Source organism: Manis pentadactyla, chromosome 1, assembly GCF_030020395.1.
Source record: "Manis pentadactyla isolate mManPen7 chromosome 1, mManPen7.hap1, whole genome shotgun sequence".
Classification (NCBI taxonomy): Eukaryota; Metazoa; Chordata; class Mammalia; order Pholidota; family Manidae; genus Manis; species Manis pentadactyla.
Window position 1 is genome coordinate 185,565,283 of NC_080019.1, and position 18,459 is coordinate 185,583,741.

General features: G+C 39.1%; 1 protein-coding gene across 2 annotated transcripts; it reads left to right on the forward strand.

Moving 5' to 3' along the window:
* The first annotated feature begins 96 nt into the window (after positions 1-96).
* Positions 97-18,404, forward strand: LOC118909622 (protein Mis18-alpha-like). 2 transcript variants are annotated; one of them, XM_036880285.2, is made up of 5 exons: positions 97-464; positions 9,902-9,968; positions 14,599-14,721; positions 16,910-17,006; positions 17,607-18,404. In XM_036880285.2, the coding sequence occupies exons 1-5, from the start codon at positions 125-127 to the stop codon at positions 17,685-17,687; spliced, it is 708 nt and encodes a 235-aa protein (XP_036736180.2). In that variant the 5' UTR covers positions 97-124; the 3' UTR covers positions 17,688-18,404. The 2 variants fall into 2 exon arrangements, with proteins under 2 accessions (XP_036736180.2, XP_057360110.1); XM_057504127.1 differs by lacking the exon at positions 14,599-14,721.
* The last annotated feature ends 55 nt before the right edge of the window (positions 18,405-18,459 follow it).

Sequence of the window (18,459 nt, forward strand, 5' to 3'; positions counted from 1 at the left end):
TTGCCCGCCTTCCCAGTTCCCTCAAGCCTCGGCTACGGTCCCCTCCCCCGACCTCGGCTCCTCTCTGCGCAGGCGGAAGGACGTATTTCCCGTGGCGCTTAGCGGACCGGGCCATTTGTAAGCAATGGCGGGTGCGCGGTGTTCAGATTGTGGCCAACGCTGTTCCTCTGCTATCTCTGCGTGTGGCGACAAGGGCAAGCGGAGCGACTCCTCGCTGTTGGGCAAGCCGCTCTCGGAAGGCTCGAGCCGCCACCAGCTACTGCAGAAGTGGGCGAGCACGTGGAGCTCCGTGGGCGGGGACGTGTCGGTGGCCTGCCCGGAAAGGATGCGGCGCGAAGAGGCTGCTGAGCCGGCTGAGGAGGACAGGCCGCTGGTGTTTCTGTGCTCCGGCTGCCGGCGGCCCCTGGGCGACTCACTGAGCTGGGTGACGAGCCAGGAGGACACCAACTGCATCTTGCTGCGCTGTCAGTTGCCGGGCCTGGGGGTTTGGGACGCCTTCTCCCCTGGGGTGACGCACCTGGGCGACCCGCGGGCATACGGGGGACGGGATGCTTGGGGGCTGCCTAGGGTCTTTAAAAGCAGAAAAATCCGAGCGGGTGAGCTGTCTCGGGAAAAGGGGAGTAGGGCCACCACTGTATCTTGGGCTCATGAGTGACGGGTCCTTTTCTGGAGTTCCCCACTTCAGCAGTTGAATCAGCATCGTTGTGAGCACTACTCAGTAAAAAATAAGCGACTAAATTGTAAGCATTTAGGGTGTAGCCCCTCTATTACTTCCCACAGAAGTTAGTGGGCTGTTAATTGGTAAATAACATTGTTAATGGTTTATTTAGAAAATTCAGGTTTTCAGCTACTTGCTTTCTGCAGGGGGATGTCAGGATTGATTTCTCCAAGCTTTTGTTGTATCAGTGGCTGCCTTAGCAGTCTGAAGTATTTCAACCATAGCTGGCAGAATACGATGCTGCCCAAAAAATTAAAAAGGAAGGAAATCTGCAATAGAAGTACCAATAACCCCATCAAAATTGCCAAGAAAAGGCCGGAGTTCTAGCTTTTAATCATGCCTCTCTACCAGTAACCTGTATGTTTCTCCACTGTTCATCATATCGTTGCATTCATAGTATTTATTAAGGGGAGTGGTCCACATGTATTTTTTTCTGAAGTGGTGTAAAAATAGCTATTCATTTTTGGAGTTGAGGTTTTCAAGATGAAGTTTATGCTCTGAATAATGTAAATATTTCGATGGCAGAAATTCACAGATTTATTGATGTATGTGGAATGTTTTCCTTCTTGGGACATAATATTGGGAAGAAAGGAGGACACCAGTGTCCACTAGTTACTTGGAACTTTCTGGGACCTGCTGTTTTCCAAAAAATACATTAGTTTATTAATAACAATTGCTGAGTCTCTTTCACTTTTTAAACAGAAGCCTAAGAACATACAGTTCCCATAGTAATTCATTGGGATTAACACTTTGCACCTTTTGAAGTCAAACAGTGCAGAAGGGTGTAAAAGTAAAAAGAATTTATCCACCTGTGCCTGACACTGTCATAGCAGCAGAATTAAATGTTTTATTCTCAGTTACACTTCCAGATATGCCCCATGTACATATGAGCACATTTAAACATGTAAACTTTTAAAAGATACTTGAGATTATATTATTTATACTGTTAAGCATCCTTTTTTATTCCACATACATATTCTGAATACTTTTCCCAATTATTGTATAGATATACTTTACATTTTTAGCAGCTGCTTGGTGTACCCTTGCTGAGAGGCAATATAGCCTCGTGGTGGAAGCCCTGGACTGCTTGTGTTTGAATCTTGGCCTGCCATTTAATTGTATCCTTGGGCGAGCTTTGTAGTTTCTGTGTGACTTAGTTTCCTTCTCCGTAAAATGGGAAAGATACACAGGTAGTTAGAAGGATTAAGTGAGTTCATATGCATCATGTGCTCAGAATGTGTAGCAAATGCCACTAGAGCAATTTCTGTCTTGGAGATGCTGTTAATTCCCCCAGTCTGTCCCTATTAAAAGAGGTCTAGACTGTTTCCAGTGTTGCCACAATTACAACAGCATGTATTGTGGTTGAGATTTTTGATACAGTAGGAGAAGCTTTTTTTTTTTTAATAGACGAGTTTCCCTTGTTTACAGTTTTTTAAGAAATAATGTTTGATGTTAAATCTTGTGCTTTATGTTTTTACAGCATCTTGTCTATCTTTTGCCACAAGCTCTTTTCTTTGTTTTGTATGTAAAAACACTTCTGTTGGTTAGTTTTTCTATACCAGTTTTTAATTCAATTTATCATCTCCCCCACCCCACCTCCTGAAAGATAAAGGAACAAACTTTTTGATTAACTTCCACTCCCTCCTGACCAAATTTGAGTTAGTTTAATTATTTGTACTTTGTCAAGGTTTATAACATTTACATTCTGTTGCCATAGCACGGTCACTGAGCCTTTCTTTTTGTCTTTTTAATTTTTTTTCTTTTTTTCTTTTTTATTAAGGTATTATTGATGTACACTCTTATGAAGGTTTCACATGAAAAAATAATGTGGTTACTACATTCACTCATGTTATCGTGTCCCCCCATACCCCACTGCAGTCACTGCCCAGCAGTATAGTAAGATGCCACAGAATCACTATTTGCCTTCACTGTGCTACACTGTCTTCCCCATGATCCCCCCCACACCATGTGTGCCAATCATAATACCCATCAATCCCCTTTCCCTCCCTCCCCACCTGACCTCCCCCTTGGCAACCCTTAGTCCCTTCTTGGAGTCTGTGAGTCTGTTGCTGTTTTATTCCTTCAGTTTTGCTTCATTGTTATACTCCACAGATGAGGGAAATCATCTGGTACTTGTCTTTCTCCGCCTGGTTTATTTCACTGAGCATAACATTCTCCAGCTCCATCCATGTTGTTGCAAATGGTAGGATTTGTTTCTTTCGTATGGCTGAATTGTATATTGCATTGTGTATATGTACCACATCTTTATCCATTCATCTACTGATGGACACTTAGGTTGCTTCCATATCTTGGCTATTGTAAATAGTGCTGCAGTAAACATAGGGGTGCATATGTCTTTTTGAATCTGAGAATTATATTCTTTGGGTAAATTCCTAGGAATCGAATTCCCGGATCAAATGGTATTTCTATTTTTAGTTTTTTGAGGAACCTCCATATTGCTTTCCACAATGGTTGCACTAGCTTACATTCCCACCAGCAGTGTAGGAGGGTTCCCCTTTCTCCACATCCTCGCCAGCATTTGCTGTTCTTAGTCTTTTTGATACTGGCCATCCTAACTGATGTGAGGTGATATCTCATTGTGGTTTTTATTTGCATTTCCCTGATAATTTGTGATGCGGAGCATCTTTTCATGTGCCTGTTGGCCATCTAAATTTCTTTGGAGAATTGTCTATTCGTATCCTCTGCCCGTTTTTTAATCAGGTTATTTGCTTTTTGGGTGTTGAGGTGTGTGAGTTCTTTATATATTTTGGATATTAACCCCTTGTCAGATATGTCATTTACAAATATATTCTCCCATACTGAAGGATGCCTTTTTGTTCTGTTGATGGTGTCTTTTGCAGTACAGAAGCTTTTTAATTTGATGTAGTCCCATGTGTTCATTTTTGCTTTTGTTTCCCTTGCTCTAGGAGATGCATTCAGAGTTGCTCATGTTTATATTCAGGAGATTTTGCTTGGTTGTCTTCTAAGAGTTTTATGGTTTCATGACTTACATTCAGGTCTTTGATCCGTTTTGAGTTTACTTTTGTGTAGGTGGATAGACAATAATCCAGTATCATTCTCTTGCATGTAGCTGTCCAGTTTTGCCAACACCAGTTGTTGAAGAGGCTGTCATTTCCCCATTGTATGTCCATGGCTCCTTTATTGTATATTAATTGACCACATATGCTTGGGTTTATATGTGGGCTCTCTAGTCTGCTCCATTGGTCTATGGTTCTGTTCTTGTGCCAGTACGAAATTGTTCTGATTACTGTGACTTTGTAGTAGACCTTGAAGTTGGGGAGGGTAATCCCCCCAGCTTTATTCTTCCTTCTAAGGATTGCTTTGGTTATTTGGGGTTTTTTGTGTTTCCATATGAATTTTAGAACTATTTTCTCTAGTTTGTTGACAAATGCTGTTGGTATTTTGATAGGGATTGCATTGAATCTGTAGATTGCTTTAGGCAGGATGGCCATTTTGACAATATTAATTCTTCCTAGCCAAGAGCATGGGATGAATTTCCGTTTGTTAGTGTCCTCTTTAATTTCTCTTAAGAGTGTCTTGTAGTTTGCAGAGTATAGGTCTTTCACTTCCTTGGTTAGGTTTATTCCTAGGTATTTTATTCTTTTTGATGCAATTGTGAATGGAATTGTTTTCCTCATTTCTCTTTTCTGCTAGTTCATTGTTAGTGTATAGGAATGCAGCAGATTTCTGTGTATTAATTTTGTATCCTGCAACTTTGCTGAATTCAGATATTAGATCTAGTAGTTTTGGAGTGGATTCTTTAGGGTTTTTTATGTACAGTATCATGTCATCTGCAAACAGTGACAGTTTAACTTCTTTACCAATCTGGATGCCTTTTATTTCTTTGTGTTGTCCAATTGCTGTGGCGAGGACCTCCAAAACTATGTTGAACAAAAATGGGGAGAGTGGGCTTCCTTGTGTCGTTCCTGATCTTAAAGGAAAAAGCTTTCAGCTTCTCACTGTTAAGTATGATTGGCTGTGAGTTTGTCATATATGGCCTTTATTATGTTGAGGTACTTGCCCTCTATACCCATTTTGTTGAGAGTTTTTATCATGAATGGATGTTGAATTTTGTCAAATGCTTTTTTAGCATCTATGGAGATGATCATGTGGTTTTTGTCCTTCTTTTTGTTTATGTGGTGGATGATGCTGATGGATTTTTTAATATTGTACCATCCTTGCATCGCTGGAATACATCCTACTTGATCATGATGGAGGATCTTTTTAATGTATTTTTAAATTCAGTTTGCTAATATTTTGTTGAGTATTTTTGCATCTGTGTTCATCAGGGACATTGGTCTAATTTTCTTTTTTTGTGGTGTCTTTGCCTGATTTTGATATTAGGGTGATGCTGGCCTCATAGAATGAGTTTGAAAGTATTCCCTCCTCTTCTACTTTTTGGAAAACTTTAAAGAGAATGGGTATTAGGTCTTCACTAAATGTTTGATAAAATTCAGCGGTGAAGCCATCTTGTATGGGGACTTTGATCTTAGGTAGTTTTTTGATTACCAATTCAATGTGGTTGCTAGTAATTGGTCTGTTCAGATTTTCTGTTTCTTTCTGGGTCAGCCTTGGAAGGTTGTATTTTTCTAGAAAGTTGTCCATTTCTTCTAGGTTATGCAGTTTGTTAGCATATAAGTTTTCATAGTATTCTCTAATAATTCTTTGTATTTCTGTGGTGTCCATAGTGATTTTTCCTTTCTCATTTCTGATTCTGTTTATGTGTGTAGACTCTTTTTTTTCTTGATAAGTCTGGCTAGGGGTTTATCTATTTTGTTTATTTTCTCGAAGAACCAGCTCCTGCTTTCATTGATTCTTTCTATTGTTTTATTCTTCTCAATTTTATTTATTTCTGCTCTAGTCTTTATTATGTCTCTCCTTCTACTGGCTTTGGGCCTCATTTGTTCTTCTTTTTCTAGTTTCATTAATTGTGAGTTTAGACTGTTCATATGGTATTGTTTTTCTTTCCTGAGGTAGGCCTGTATTGCAATATACTTCCCACTTAGCACGGCCTTAACTGCGTCCCACAGATTTTTGCAGTGTTAAATTATTGTTGTCATTTGTCTTCATATATTGCTTGATCTCTGTTTTTATTTGGTCATTGAGCCATTGGTTATTTAGGAGCATGTTGTTAAGCCTCCATGTGTTTGTGGGCTTTTTTTGTGTGTGTGTGTAATTTATTTCTAGTTTCATACCTTTGTGGTCTAAGAAGCTGGTTGGTACAACTTCAATCTTTTTGAATTTACTGAGGCTCTTTTTGTGGCCTAGTATATGATCTATTCTTGAAAATGTTCCATGTGCACTTGAGAAGAATGTGTATCCTGCTGCTTTTGGTTTGAGAGTTCTGTAGATGTCTGTTAGGTCCATCAATTGTGTTGTTTAATGCCTCTGTCTCCTTACTTACTTTCTGCCTGGTTGATCTGTCCTTTGGTGTGAGTAGAATGTTAAAGTCTCCTAGAATGAATGCATTGAATTCTGTTATCCCTTTTAATTCTGTTAGTATTTGTTTCACATATGTAGGTGCTCCTGTGTTGGGTACATAGATATTTATAGTCATTATGTCTTCTTGTTGGATTGACCCCTTTTTCATTATGTAATGTTCTTCTTTGTCTCTTGTGACTTTCTTTGTATTGAAGTCTATTTTGTCTGATACCAGTACTGCAATTCCTGCTTTTTTCTCCCTATCAGTTGCATGAAATATCTTTTTTCCATCTGTTCACTTTTAGTGTGTGTATGTCTTTGGGTTTGAAGTGAGTCTCTTATAGGCAGAATATAGATTGGTCTTGTTTTCTTATCCATTCAGTGACTCTATGTCTTTTAATTGGTGCATTCAGACCATGTACATTTAGGGTAATTATTGATAGGTATGTACTTATTGCTATTGCAGGCTTTAGATCTGTGGTTACCAAAGGTTCAAGGGTAAGTTCCTTACTATCTAAGAGTGTAACTTAACTCACTTAGTATGCTATTACAAACATAATCTAAAGATTCCTTTTTTTTTTTTTTTTTTGCCTCCTTTCTCCTCCATTCTTTATATATTAGGTATCATATTCTGTACTCTTTGTCTATCCCTTTTTATTACCTCTGGTGACAGCTGTTTAACCTTAGGAGCACTTCCATCTATAGCAGTCTCTCCAAAATACACTGTAGAAATGGTTTGTGGGAGGTAAATTCTCTCAGCTTTTGCTTATCTGGAAATTGTTTAATCCCTCCTTCAAATTTAAATGATAATCTTGCCGGATAGAGTATTCTTCATTCGAGGCCCTTCTGTTTCATGGCATTAAATATATCATGCCACTCCCTTCTGGCCTGTAAGTTTTCTGCTGAGAAGTCTGATGATAGCCTGATGGGTTTTTTCTTTGTATGTTATCTTATTTCTCTCTCTGGCTGCTTTTAATAGTCTGTCCTTATCCTTGATCTTTGCCATTTTAATTATTGTATGTCTTGGTGTTGTCCTCCTTGGGTGCCTTGTGTTCACACATCTGTGCACCTCCATGGCCTGAGAGACTATCTCCTTCCCTAGATTGGGGAAGTTTTCAGCAATTACCTCTTCAAAGACACTTTCTATCCCTTTTTCTCTCTCTTCTTCTTCTGGTACCCCATAATACGAATATTGTCTCATTTGGATTCATCAAACAGTTCTCTCAATATTCTTTCATTCCTAGAGATTCTTTTTTCTCTCTGTTCTTCTGCTTCTTTGTATTCTTCTCTAATTTCTATTTCATTTATCATCTTCACTGTATCTAATCTGCTTTTAATACCCTCTATTTGTGTTCCTCAACGATTGGATCTCCGTCCTAAATTCGTTCCCAAGTTCTTGAATATTTTTCTGTACCCCAGGAGCAGGTTTATGAGTTTTATTTTGAAATCTCTTTCAGGAAGATTTATTACCTCAGTCTCACTCAATCCTTTTTCTGGTGTTGAGATTTTACTTTGAACCAGGTTCCTTTGACATTTGTTATTTGTATGTGCACCCTCTAGTACCCAGAAGCTCTACTCTCTGGAGCTGCTTGGCCTCTGGAGCGAAGTCAGGGATTGCAGGGGAGTGGTGCTGGTGCCTGGGGGGAGGAAAGATCTGTTTCCTGCTTCCCAGCTGCTATGCCTGTCTCCACCGCCAGAACCAGTGGGCTGAGCACACAGGTGTAAGCCTCTATGCTTTGTGTTTGTAGCTGCTGTAAGTGGGGGCTTCCCTCTGGCTGGCCTGATGCCAGGGTAGGGTTGGCTGGTTTGCAAGCCAGGTGCGGGCTGCCTGGGAGGAAGGCTCAGCAGGCTGCGTATCATGGTGGGGGTTCTTGGAGCTGCGTAGCCAGCCAGAGGGATGGAGTGCCTGAAGATCGTGAAAGTTCCCAACCTGCTGGGCAGAGTGCACCTGGACAATTTTGTCTACCTGTCCTTTCTCCTGAGCAGTAAGCTCTGTGCAATCCTTGCACTTTAGCAGCCCTCTCACTTTTAGGAAGTCTCCAGATCAGCCAGATATGAATCCTTGTTTTCCACAAGCAGCTGGAATCTTAGTCTCTCCAGGTATTCTGCCTGTCTTAGCTTTCCAACCCCCCTAATCATCAGAGCACCATGCAATGTAGGTTTGTGCTCCCAGAGGAGTTCTCCTGGGCTAGGTGTTCAGCAGTCCCAGGCTTCCACTCCCTCCCCGCTCTGTTTCTCTTCCGCCTGTGAGCTGGGGTGGTGGAAAGGCTTGGGTCCCGCTGAGTCACGGCTTTGGTACATTACCCTGTTCTGTGAGGTCTGTCCTTTCCTCTAGGTTTATACAGTCTGGCGCAGCCTTCTTTCCTGTTGCTCTTTCAGGATTAGTTTATTATATTTTCATATTATATATGGTTTTAGGAGGAGGTCTCTGTCTCACCTCTCATGCCAACATCTTTAATCCTATCTCTCTACTCCTCTCATTGAGCCTTCATGTAATGTTTATATGAACTCACTTCTCAACTCCTTGACTGTTACTATAATGAAAGTTTTTAAATAGCTTTCTCACTTTTGAGTTGCTTATCTGATTAATCGTAATCAGTGGTCTCCTCCATCCCCAAGAAAACAGTAAGTTTGAGTGTTAGAAAATGTCTTTCTGTTGTGTCTATACATGGGAAGTAGCTTGGCTGTATTGCGGGTCTGGGGTTGTGCTCTTTGCTTTTTCCAGGCACAGGGAGCAGCTAGTACAAAGGCCTTGAGGATAGTGTGGCTGAAGAGTAGAATAAAGAAGAGGATTAATAAAAGGGAGGAAGGAAGGGACCAGAAAATTGAGGGCCTTGTAGGCTGTTCTATGGAATCAGAATCTATTCTAGTGAGTGAGGTGTTTAAGCAGAGGTGGGATATGACCCAGATTTTTCTTTGGGAAAAGCACTGAAGGGAAGAATAAGCCTGGAAGCACAGGCCAGTCGGGAGCTAGTGCAGTAGCCCAGGCAAGAGGAGGTGGTGGTGTTTTGGGGGCGGGAGTGAGACTTGTGAGGTAGAATTGACAGAACTTGCCAGTGAAGTGGATATGGCGGGGGGAGCAGCATGAGGAGACAAAGAATCAAGGATGACACCCCAGTTCCTGATTTGAGCAACTGGTAGTTGGAGGTGGGATTTACCAAGTGAAGGTGGACTGTGGAAGGAGGTGAAGTCGGGCCTGTTTTGGCCACTTTAGGTCTGATGTCGTCCTCCATCTCCCTCCACCCTCATCCCCTCCTGCAGTGAGCTCTGGACCTGGATCCTCCCGGAACGCTTCCTGCTGCTTCTGGGGTCCAGCTGTTACCCTCTCCAAGCCATGATCTAAATAAAAGATTTCTGGCTGGGCTCCTGAGAGCTCTGCATTTGAGATCTGGAGATGGATGCGTTGGCTTTTAGCATGTCGCTTGGTTTTAATCCCAAATTTACAGAACCTAACAGGTTTCTCAATAGTCTGTGATTTGAAGTTCTAATTGCTCCAAGTTTTCCTGTTGATTGAATTTCCCCTCTAATTGTACTCATTTTGTTTTCAGAGAAGAGAAGGAAATTACTCTTATTCTGCCCTCTTTTTCCAGAAGACTCCTGAACATTTAGTTTTGAACCATCCTGTATGTGTGACTTTGGGCCCTCTGAGTTCTAAAATAAAAGTTGAATTAGAAGTTTGCTAAATGTCTGCATGTGTATTATAACAAACCATACTAATAAATTATTTTTACTTCTTTCTAGGTGTTTCCTGTAATGTTTCTGTGAATAAGGAACAAATATTATCCAAACGTAAGAATGAACATGGTTGGTGAGTAAGGCTAGATCTATGTGAATATGTATGGTAGAGAAAATGTTTATTTTTCAAATAAAAATCTTTAAAAAGACCATTACCAGTAAGATTACTTGGGATAGAGCTCTTTTCCTGCTATCAGTATAAAATCAGTCATTTTAAGGTACCATCTTGAGTGATGGTGGTCTCCTTTAGATATTGGAAGGTGGAATAATTTTTAAATTTCTAAAATCACATTCTTCTCTCTCCCTTTTTGGGTCTTTGGGCTTGGTGCTCAGAAATTGAAAAGAAAAGTAGAGAAAGAAAATATCTGTATCATAAAACCTCAGAGCCAGAGTGCCTTAGACCAGTGCCACCTACCTACCGTTTTCCTGTCATGGCGCCCACGTACACACAGGTACACATACATGTGGCCTATTGCAGTAAATAGACAAGACTGCCTGTGGCCCGAAGCGACCATCATGGGGCTCCAGCAATCCCAGGCCCTGTGCTGCCACTCTGAAGGTTGAAGGGATCAATATCTGGGCATACCTGCCACCCAGCTGCCTCAAGTATTCTCCCCAGCAAGCTGAATGGGCAGCTCTGCCTTCTGTAATTTTTGCCCAAAAAGTGCCTCACTGATGTATGTCAATTACCTTTAGGTGGTACATGTACAACTAAACAAATTAATAATGATATGTTTTTTAATGTGTATTTAGAAACACTGGGTTTTCATTTTTAATAATGGTAGGGTGTCCTATTCACATAAAGTATATTTCAATTGAAAAATTACTCTAAGAGGATTAAACTCATAATAGCACAGGTAATATGTGGATGTGACAAAAATTGTGTTGGTGGCAAGCAGGTGATTAAAATTTGGAAAATCTAGCCTTAGATTATTTCTCATTTTGTAGATAAAGAAAGTGAGGCCTGGGGACTCATTAGTAATAAGAACTGGGATGTTGCTTGTATCTCTCACTTTTTTCAACTCATTCTTCTCTGCCTCCAAATTCTAGTCATTTTGATGTCACCTTCACTACTTTTGCCCTGTCCACGTACCAGCTGTGCCATCATGTACTTAATATTTTTTATTAAATTGAGTCGGGATTTTTATTGAAATTTACTTGAAAAGTAATCTTTGTATTATTGCCAGAAATATGTCACTTGTCATAACTAGAAGGTAACTGAAGATAATCACAGTGAAAGCAAATGTTATTAGAGTCTAGCTGAGATGCTGTTGCCTGGCTGTCTGAGCCTGGGGTCTGTTCTCTTACTGTTTCAAGATTTGCAACTGTGAGATTCATGTTAAACACTTCCCAGCACCAAACTGAGACTTTCTTCTTTTTACCATCAGGATTAAAAAGGGAATTGACTCTCATCCGTGAGCCAATGTTATTTATTTAGCACTTTATTTTGTATCACCTGAACCCATGGCTTAGACCACTTACATTGTCTTGAATTTCACTGGGGTCCCATGTTCCACAGCTTTGGAAATACCACAGTGCTTTCGGATGCTCGTGGGCTTTTTGGTGGGTCCATCCTACTGCAGTGCTGCCCGTGCCCTTCGGCAGCTGGTCAGCAAGCACCAGTGTGCTTTAGCAATGTGCTGCTCAAGCAGCTGTTTGCTCTATTCATCTGTCATTTGTTAAGGTTCTTGCAAGCTCCTTTGTTCCTTGACTGACATCACCTCAGGGCTCTGGCCCTACTTTCTCAATACTGCTGTTCAGTGGTAAGGGTAGATTCTGGCCAATTTCTTGCCAACTGTGAAGGCAGAAAGACGTTGCAGTAAGAGTGGGAACATCTCTGCATTGCTCCTCAGGATTACTCTGGAAGTGTGGATGGGTTTGTGTGTGCCCTTCAATGGTGGTGTGTGTGATTTTGATAATTCAGAATAAAACAGTCTTCTCCATTGATCACTGTATTTTGTATTTTATTTATTTATTGGAATACAGTTAATATACAGTATTATATTGGTTTCAGATGTACAACATAGTGATTTGATAACTATATACATTACTTAATGTTTGCCACAGTAGGTGTACTTAACCCCTGTTACTATTCCAAGATAATATAGTATTATTTGTTATATTCTCTATGATGTACTTCTAATCCTGTGACTAATTCATTTTATAATTTGAAGTTTGTATTTCTTTATCCCCTTCACCTATTTCACCCAACCCCCTTCCCTATGGTAACCACCAGTTTATTGTCAGCATTTATGTCAGTATTTATGTCAGTCTATTTCTTTTTTTGTTTGTTTTGTGTTTTTAGATTCTATATATAAGTGAAGTCGTATGGTATTTGTCTTTCTCTGTCTGACTTATTTTGCTTAGGGTGATAGCTTCTAGGTCCTTCCATGTCGTCATGATAGGTAGGATTTCCTTTTGTTATGGTTAGTATTCCATTGTGTACAGGGACCGCATCTTCTTCATCTGGTCCCATATTGAGGAGCACTTAGGTTGCTTCCATATCTTGGCTCTGTAAGTACTGCTGCAGTGAACATAGGTGTGCATATGTCTTTTTGAACTAGTGATTTTGTTTTCTTTGGGTAAATTCCCAGAAGTGGAATTGCTGGGTCACATGGTATTTCTATTTTTAGTTTTTTTGAGGAACCTCCATACTGCTTTCCACAGTTGCTGCACCAATTTACATTCCCATCAACAGTATAGGAGGATTCCCGTTTCTTCACATCCTTGCCAACATTTGTTATTTCTTCTCTTTTGGATATGGCCATTCTTACTGGTGTGAGGTGATACCTCGTTGTGGTTTTGATTAGCATTTCCTCTTGATTAGCGATGTGGTGCATCTTTTCATGTGCCTGTTGGTTATCTCTATGTCTTCTTTGGAAAAATGTTCAGGTCCTCTGCTTATGTTTTAATGGGATTGTTTGTTGTTTTGATGTTTGTATTTTCTATTTTAGGTTTATCTAAGGATCCTTCTTGGCTGATGATACTCGCATTAGATGTTAGTTCACAGTGTTGGTGATTGTATATGGTTATGAGGTTTGATGCGTGGTATGGAGATTTCCTGTTCACTGTGGGTAGTGTGGATAGGATTCCCTCTGGGGTTACTAGGATGCTTTTATATTTTTATGTAAAGCATACAGACGCTTATAAAAGCCCCTAGAGGCCAATAAATGGTCGATTGCATATTACCCAGCTAACATATCACCAGCAAGAGCTTGCAGTTGATCAGGCAGTGATCCGTTTTGCTCTTTGTTCCATATGTTGCGGCAGTAGCTAAAAATGTTGCACAGTGTCTCTGGGTAAACAGTAATGCCATCTGTAAAGCTTTGTTTGAGTCTTGGTAGACTCCATTTTGCTTGATAGCAGGGGTAGCTATTTAGTTACTACAGTGGCTCATATACCAATAGGAATTACAATCCTTTTGAGATAATAACTGTCTTTTGTGGTGTATATTACATTATTGTGAGCATTATTAGATTTAAATCCTCAGTTATCTATCAACTTGCTATATGTTAGGACTATAATTTTAATATAGATATTTATAGAATGGTAGATTTGGGAGGATTAATTTGACAAGTCATTTGGGAGACACTGTATTCCAAGGTTAAAGAAGATATGAATTGGCACATCAGGTGGGGAGAGTATATTGAAAGATGCAGAAACCTAAGTTGAGAAGTAACTGGAATGAAAGAACAGTTCTCTCAAAAAATTGGATTACTAAGTAAAATATCTGTGAATTGCCTATGTGGCACATATCTGTGGTTGATAGAAGAGTTAATGCTAAAGCATAATTAAAAAAAAAAAAGACAACTAAACAAATACACACTGAGCAGACATCAAAGATTTATTTAACTTCTTAATGAGGTAGGCAGAATGTGGCCAAGCTGATCAGAAAAGGATATTCTCTGTGGGCAAATCTAATTATGGGACAGTAAAGCCCCAACCTTTGGGGTTATCTTTTGTACAAGCAGAAAATATTTGCATCTCTACCAGACTAAAATTATTTGTAACTTTTTTACAATTTTCATTCTATAAGTCATCTAGAGAATCTGGGCCGTAATCAATAGTAATAAGCAAACAATCTTACCTTCCACTAGAGAAAATTATGGCCCTCATACCTTTTTTTATAAATACAGTTTTATTGCAATACAGACAGCATCTATTCCATTATGTTTTGTCTGTGGCTGCTTCTGTGCTACAGTTGTAGATGTGAATCATTGTGGCATACACCGTATCACCATCAAACCTAAGATACTTGTTCTCTGGATCATTACAGAAAAATTTGCCACCCTCTGCCCAGAGTGTTAGTGATTCTTAGTGGGCTTATTGGATACTAGGACCTTAAAAAGGCATGTAGAATCTTTTTGTCTTACTTCCAAATTTTAGATAATTTTTCATGATACCAAATTGAGGATTTATACTCTAAAAAAACACCGCTTTGATATCCTTGCTTCTTGTCGCTTTTGTATGTGTCCCTTGTCCCTAGGTGCATAAGGTGATGTAGCCTGGAGGTGACTGTTTACATTCCGAATATAAACATTTTGCTATCATTTTCTTCCCCTTCTTTATACATACAGCTTCGTAAGGTCACAGAATTGTATTATAGCGACTTAAATGTTGAGTGTCTATGGGTGTCAGCAGCGGGAGTTTGTCAGCACAGCCTGCTGCTCTGTTTGCTCAGCAATGGCGGTTCTTTCCTGCAGCGTTCTGGAGGCTCTGTACTGCACCGGGTGCTCCCTCAGTCTTGGCTATGTATACAGATGCACCCCCACGCACCTAGACTACAAGAGGGACCTGTTCTGCTTGAGTGTTGAAGCCATTGAAAGGCAAGTTTGATATAAGTGCTTACCTCATAACTGATTTCTCAGAAAGCTTTCTGTGGAGAATCTGGTGTGAAAACATCAGAACTAGATCAATATTGTTTGGTCAAAATAATAATTTCTGACAATAAAGCCAGAATGATGTTTTTGTTTTGACCTGATTTATTTGCTATTGGGAAAAGCACACATTCTAAATTTCAAGGAGCAAACACCATGAGAATATTTTTCATAGTATAAATATGCTCAGTTGATCTTAAAAATTGAATTTAGTTTAATAGGATTTTCTTTAAGCAATTGTGTGAATCAGTATGTATTGTCCATTTTATTCCCTCCCATCTCCTACAGTTTTTAGCCACTTCATGAAAAAATAGGGATTTCAAAACTGGTTAGGAAAGAAGTCCCTTTGGTGTTCAGGAGAAGTAGAAATATGAAGTCTAACTGTTTCCTTGAGTGCAGTACAGAATCATCTGCTTTTTAATGAGAGATGCAAGGAAGTGCCTTCACTCTCCAAGATTTCTAAAAGGTAAATATCAGGAAACAAGGTGATTTAGGGGCTGATGACAAATGTCAGATACAGAATTTCAGGTATCTTAGCGGCCTCCAGTTCATTAGCCTTTTTTAATAGAAAACCCAAAATTAAGTAAATCAGTTGACCTCGGTATATTTTCATTCTCCTGGAAAAGAGATAACTTTCAACACTTTAAAGTGCCTAAGAAACCTTATATTTCAGGAACAAAGAACAATTTAAGAAGAAAAGAAAGTGCTACACTTTTATTACTTGATGTTTGTCATTCCTGTGTAATTGCTTAGATTTTTAAAAATTTAAAACAGTGCTTTTTCTTATCATTATTACTTCTCGTCTGATTATTCTTTGGTAACTGCAGTTTGCCACCTTCTTTGAAACTGGACAGGTTTACATCAAAATGTTGAACTCTCTGCCTTTCTCAGCTTTTACGTGATAGTGTACAGCAAGTGCTGCTCATTGTAAAGCATGTAGGTCTGTGTGGAGAGATACCAGGTCTCTTTTGGTTTTAACATATGGGTAGGGGACTCAGGCCCAAGCGGGGCTCCCTTAATGTCTGTGAGAGTTTTACCAGACTTGTGAAAACCCAGTGAGGGAGCGAGCAAGTGCCGAAGACATGAGCTCTCAATCCCAGGGTTGGCACAGCACTTTCATAAGTGACCCACATCTGCCCAAAGAAATGTGCGGCAGATTTTTGCCCTGGGAGCCCTTAGTATTGAAGGTATTTTAAAATTTAGGATAGAAGTTACTCTTGAAGCAGTATTTTTATGCCAAGGAACCTGGCTGGTTCTAGAAGTGGTTCCTTTGTACTGTTTATTTGCAATTTTATAAATTACTTAATGCCATTTAATTTTTCTACCTCATCTCATTTTTCTTAAAAAAGAATGTTAACCCTCTGCAGTTTTGCCTGCCTTGCCCTTTTTTAGAAATATAGTCAATAGAACTTCCAAGAGAAGACTGTTCTTATTTGACAAAAGAAGTGACACACTGAAGTTGCTGCGGATGATAAAAGACTTCTAAAGTAATGCAAATGAATCAAGTTTCCTTTTGATTTCTTTCTTTCTTCCTGACCGTACTTTCTTCCAGCACTTTCTTCCTGACTGTACAGATGTATTTGGTTTATTTAACAGTCCAGTGGTGGACATGTTTTCTTCCAGTTGCCTGGCCAATTTTTCTGCTATTCATTATTTTCTAAACCACAGCATCTCCTAAGTCCAGAGAGTCAAGCAAAACATAACTGGGAGGATAACTCTTTAAGTTGCCCTGGGTAATCAAGAGTTGGCTCCACAAATTAAGTTAAATTTGACAGTACACATGATCCCCAAAGTTATATAAACCAAAAAAAATGGCTTTTTGAAGTTTAAAATGGAATTTTGAATTACGAGCATTTATGTTTCGCCACTCAGCTTACTAAAGAGTAAGTTTGTTCCCATCAGGAAGTACTGTATTTTGGGAATTTATAGGCATACCTGGACAAGGCTGTGAAGGGGAGAAGTGATTTTATGTAGTACAGCTTCCTATGTAAGTTGCTTTTAATAAAAATTGTTATTTTGTGTTTACTTGGTACTAATACCTACTGTAATATTCCCAGAGTTTTACTATTATTAAGTAACATAAATTTAACATTTGTGCCCTTTTCGTGTATTAACCCTGTCCTCTACTTTCCTTCAGTTACAGTTTAGGGTCCTCTGGAAAGCAGATTGTGTCAGAAGATAAAGAGCTTTTTAATCTGGAAAGCAGAGCTGAAATAGAAAAATCTCTAGAGCAGGTAATTTTGTTCTGTACTTTTAGTACATTTGTATGAACCACTTCCTGTTAGTGAACAGGTGCTCCTCTGCAAGGAATCCTCACAATGCGTCTGTGTTGATCTTAGCACTTCCACATAAAACAAGAGAGTGCTTTATTTCTGTTGTTAAAGTTGACTTTTTGGGAATCAGAGTATAATTTAAACTAAAGCTTTATCAGGAAAATAATAAGGAAGACATTTCTTGCCAAAATGAAAGCAGTATTTATTCTAAAACTGTTTAACTAGAAATATGTCTTTGAATCAAATTCATATTTCATTTGATTCAGTTCTCATGGTATAAACAGCCTTATTTTTTAATGTTAACATCTCATGGCCAGATAAGTAAGATGGTGACGAATGTATAAAAGAGCTACAGATTAGAGGTTGAGAACTACTGTTAATATGGTTGTGTTTTATTTAAATAAGTCTTAGTTTATGCCTTTAATCTCATTACATAAACACTGAATATCTATGTGTAATGTTTAATATTCTCAGAAATTTTTTTAATGATGTATATTTTAACCATAATTACGTATAATTTTAATCATATTTGTAATTTAAAATATTTCTCCAATTCAATAGATGGAAGATGTTTTGAAAGTATTACAAACAAAGCTGTGGAAAATTGAATCAAAGTTGTCCTTTACTGGTTGTCAAAGCTGAAATCTGCTCCATGTCCCCTGTTGGCCCCCAACCCCCAGGGGACAGCTCTGCCACACACACCAGCTCCTGTTACCACTTCCCGTCACTCAGCAGGAAGGATGGAGTTCTGCATGGCTGCCTACTTGCTTTCTCTGGAGAGAATGGTAGACCTGCTTTTCTGGGTATTGTTGATGGTAAACAGATGGTTATTTCCTAAACCCAAATTCCAAAGCCATTTTATGATACTTGCTGAAATCGGAATTTAGGATTTTTTATTTTGATAAGAAATGATTGTTTGCATTGTTTTCTCCTCTGTATCAAATTCATTATTCTTCATTTCCTTTTTTTTTTAACTTTATTTCCCTTTGAATACTTTGAACAATATTTAATATTGAATAGTAAGAAAATCTTAGAGGTTATCCACCCACTGTATGGTGGAATCTCTGAAAACTAAAGCATTAAGCTCTCGGGTGAAACTGGTAGTTGAATTACTTGTCAGAAGCATTTCAAAACTTGAACAAGAGCAGAATAGCATGTATTATATAGTACTAGAATTCTACTTGATCCTGTTTACTTACTAATATATGCCCCAAAAAATCTGGAGTAATATTTGCCAAAGAGAGTAGTTGTCATCTCAGGATGAGACTCTGGGGGAATTTTCAGTTTTCCAATTTTCTATAAGAGTGTATAAGTCATTGTTACCTTTAAAATCAGCAAGAGAATAAAGATTAAAACAAAGTGCTTTAAGATTGATGTTTACAAAACTGAATTGTGGTATTTAACTGAGCTCAAG